This window comes from Mytilus trossulus, chromosome 12, assembly GCF_036588685.1.
Source record: "Mytilus trossulus isolate FHL-02 chromosome 12, PNRI_Mtr1.1.1.hap1, whole genome shotgun sequence".
NCBI classification, from domain to species: domain Eukaryota; kingdom Metazoa; phylum Mollusca; class Bivalvia; order Mytilida; family Mytilidae; genus Mytilus; species Mytilus trossulus.
In genome coordinates this window covers 42,393,356-42,396,655 of record NC_086384.1, presented here as the reverse complement: position 1 = coordinate 42,396,655, position 3,300 = coordinate 42,393,356, and the positions used below count along the sequence as shown (strand labels likewise).

General features: G+C 36.8%; 1 protein-coding gene across 1 annotated transcript; it reads left to right on the top strand.

Moving 5' to 3' along the window:
- The first annotated feature begins 1,005 nt into the window (after positions 1 to 1,005).
- Positions 1,006 to 3,300, top strand: LOC134692470 (uncharacterized). The gene has a single exon (XM_063552922.1). It carries the CDS (start codon positions 1,006 to 1,008, stop codon positions 3,298 to 3,300), a length of 2,295 nt encoding a protein of 764 aa, XP_063408992.1.

Here is a 3,300-nt window from a genome sequence, read left to right as displayed (position 1 = left end):
ATCTAATTTTAGGGCGATTCTAAAACCCAAAACTTGGGTAAATGCCGGATTAATTTCCGTTTTTTTCTTCTCATTCCTAACCAGTTTGAGCAAGCCTGAATTTAATCCTAGAAAAAGCCAACTAGTTTAATCCAGTCACATATATTTGCTCTGCTCAGACAGAAGTTGTCTGATGTCATATTCAGTTTTAGTTAGAATACGAAAATTTTAAAAACAATTGTTGCCATGTTTCATATGAATGATTTCACATTTTTTAATATGTTGTATGATCTTATCACTATAATTGTTGCTGTTAAAATACTTTAAGTGATCGAACTTTATACATACATGTATTTTGTTATCTTAAGGTTCTAAATGAAAATAAGACAATATCACATTGAGGGAACAAGACTAAATTTGCAAATTAATCTGTCACTCAAACGAAGTATATGTCATTAGTGATAAATAGCATAAAAATATTAAAGGAGATGTAGAATTATTGCCAATGAGACAACTCTCTAGCGAACTGTTAAAATAAAGTTGATAAAGCTTACTTTCTAATTTATAACAAACTAATTTACAAAAACAAATATGATAGACGTGATCCAACGAATCATCGTATTACCAAAGGTTATCCAATGTGAAACACATGTCCTAATTATACCATTGTCACAAAATGACATGGAATATTTAAACATCAAGTTATGTAAGAAATTCAAAAATATGATTGTGTAAGCTATAACTTTTAAAGGTATAAAAGGCATTTAAATATATAAGATTACATATTTTATAATTAAATTTCAAATCTGCCAATCATTTTCTTCATTCCTGAAAAAGAGCCACATATATTCATTATTGTTGAGATTATCGCGGGAACATAACGTTCCAACTATTGTACGTTTATTGTCGACGTCGTATTGTCAGTGACGTCGCCTTGGGCGGAAATACGAACTTCTATATAAAATGTAATGGCTGAATAGTTGTTGTTATATCGTTATATCATCTATATTTATGGTGCCTTGACCAATGGATCTCGTAAAATTGAAATCAGTCCGATCGGGGAACAGAAGCGCTGTTACCAGATTATTCCGAAGATTAGATGAAGCAAAGGAGAATTCGAATTTCGACGAAGAAGAAGTTATTGCAACACTCGAAAAACTAGTGCAAAAACAAACATTGTTTGAGGACTTAAACGAACAAATTCTAAAGTTAACAGAACCGGAAGATGTGGAAAATGAGATAGTGGATTCAGATGAATATTCAGTGGATATGGAAACAAAGATTCGCCACATACGTAAGTGCATACAAAATGTCCAAACACCACAGTCCCGTCATATTGATTCACATACAACAACCCACACTTTAAATCCAGAAACTATACCGTTTGTACCAACGCACAACATAGCCAACCCACACAACGCACAGTCGTTTGAGAACCCATCTGTACAAGCCAGTCATACGTTCAACACACAGCAAAGTTCATTTTCGTCAGCTAGTAGTCACCGCCTACCCAAACTTTCGCTTCCAATATTCTCAGGGAACATCTTAGAATGGCAAACTTTCTGGGACTCATATGAGTCGGCCGTACACCTTAACTTGTCACTTACAAATGTACAAAAATTCAATTACTTGAAAGCACAGCTAGAATATGAAGCACTTGATTCTATAGCGGGGTTCGCACTTACAAATGTAAACTACGATGAAGCCGTAAATCTATTAAAAGAGAGGTTCGGTCAACAAGACAAAATCATAAATGCATACATGCAGGCATTATTAGAAATCCCTTCGCCTAGAAATCAACTTACAAGCTTACGAAGTTTTTATGATAAAATGGAAAGTTACGTCAGGGGATTAGAAGCTTTAGGTCAGACACAAGAAACATACGGCACTCTACTTGTTCCGATTATTATGAAGACATTACCCGGGGAAGTCAGACAACATCTCGCGCGAGAACATAGAATACAAACTTGGGTATTACGGGACCTCCGTAAAAGCCTTTTAGATGAGATCAATATAATGGACGCAGGACAAGAGATAGAGTCGACAAACTATTTGCCCACAACATCGTCTTTCTTTGCCGGAGCGAACTCGGCAAAGTCCAAATCTTTCAAGAATATTGAGACAAGACCTTGCGTTTTCTGTCATGAAATACACGCACCTACTTATTGCAGTAATATAACCGACACGGAATCCCGCATGGACGTAGTAAAACGAGATAAGTTATGCTTTAACTGCCTTGGTAACCACAAAATTAACGAATGTAAATCTGAGAATACATGTAGATATTGTAACAGAAAACACCATACAAGCTTATGTAATGCCCACAAATCAAACGCCATAAAACCAGGTAATGAAGAAAGCGATAGAAATGGAGGTAATACTTCAACGCATACGAATTTCCGCGCAAATGATAACCAGAGCAACAACCCGCTAAACCCGCTAAACCCGCTAAACCCGCAAAACCCATCATCTTTGAATTCGACAAACGTTCACCTCGTAAATGATAGTCATACAACGGAACAAGATACTACCATTTTGTTTTCAAAATCGAAAGAATCACGATCAAATGTACTGTTGAAAACCGCCGTAGCACAAGTTGGAGCGAACCAACACTTTATGGATACAAACATTCTCCTTGACGAAGGAGCGCAAAGATCGTTTTTAACGCAGGAAGTAGCGAATAAACTTCACTTACAGATAGAGGGAACAGAAATTATACAGTTATCGGCATTTGAAGGTAAAGAGAAAACCGCGAGACATTTAGAAAACACAACAGTCTACCTGAAAACCGACGCAGGACACGTATTGCCAATCAAAGTACTGATAGTACCGATGATCGCCACGCCTCTACAGAATCACATACGTAATATTGATACACAGAACGGTTATTTACGTGGTTTGAAGTTAGCACACACGATGACGCAGCAAGATTCGTTTGATATATCCTTGCTTGTAGGTGCAGATCACTACTGGGACATTGTAGAAGACCATATAGTACGAGGAAACGGTCCAACCGCTGTGAAATCCAAGATCGGATATTTGCTCTCGGGACCTACATACAGTAAGAAAACTAACACGTCGAAAACTAGCAATACGGAATATGGAAATATTACTCAAGACCAAGAACGATGGGACTTCCCAGAAAAGACGAATGAAACAACAGAACCTCCAAGAAAACTACGTTACAATCGTGATTTTCCAACACAGAAGGAACCCAGTATCACATCTAACAGAATTGTTTATGACTCTATAAAAAGGAAAAGATGGAAATACGGATATCTTACGCCGTTACTTGAATTTCATGGGACAAAAATTCAATAA

Coding starts and splice junctions, on each gene's coding strand:
- LOC134692470 (XM_063552922.1), top strand. CDS start 1,006: ATGGATCTCGTAAAATTGAAATCAGTCCGATCGGGGAACAGAAGCGCT.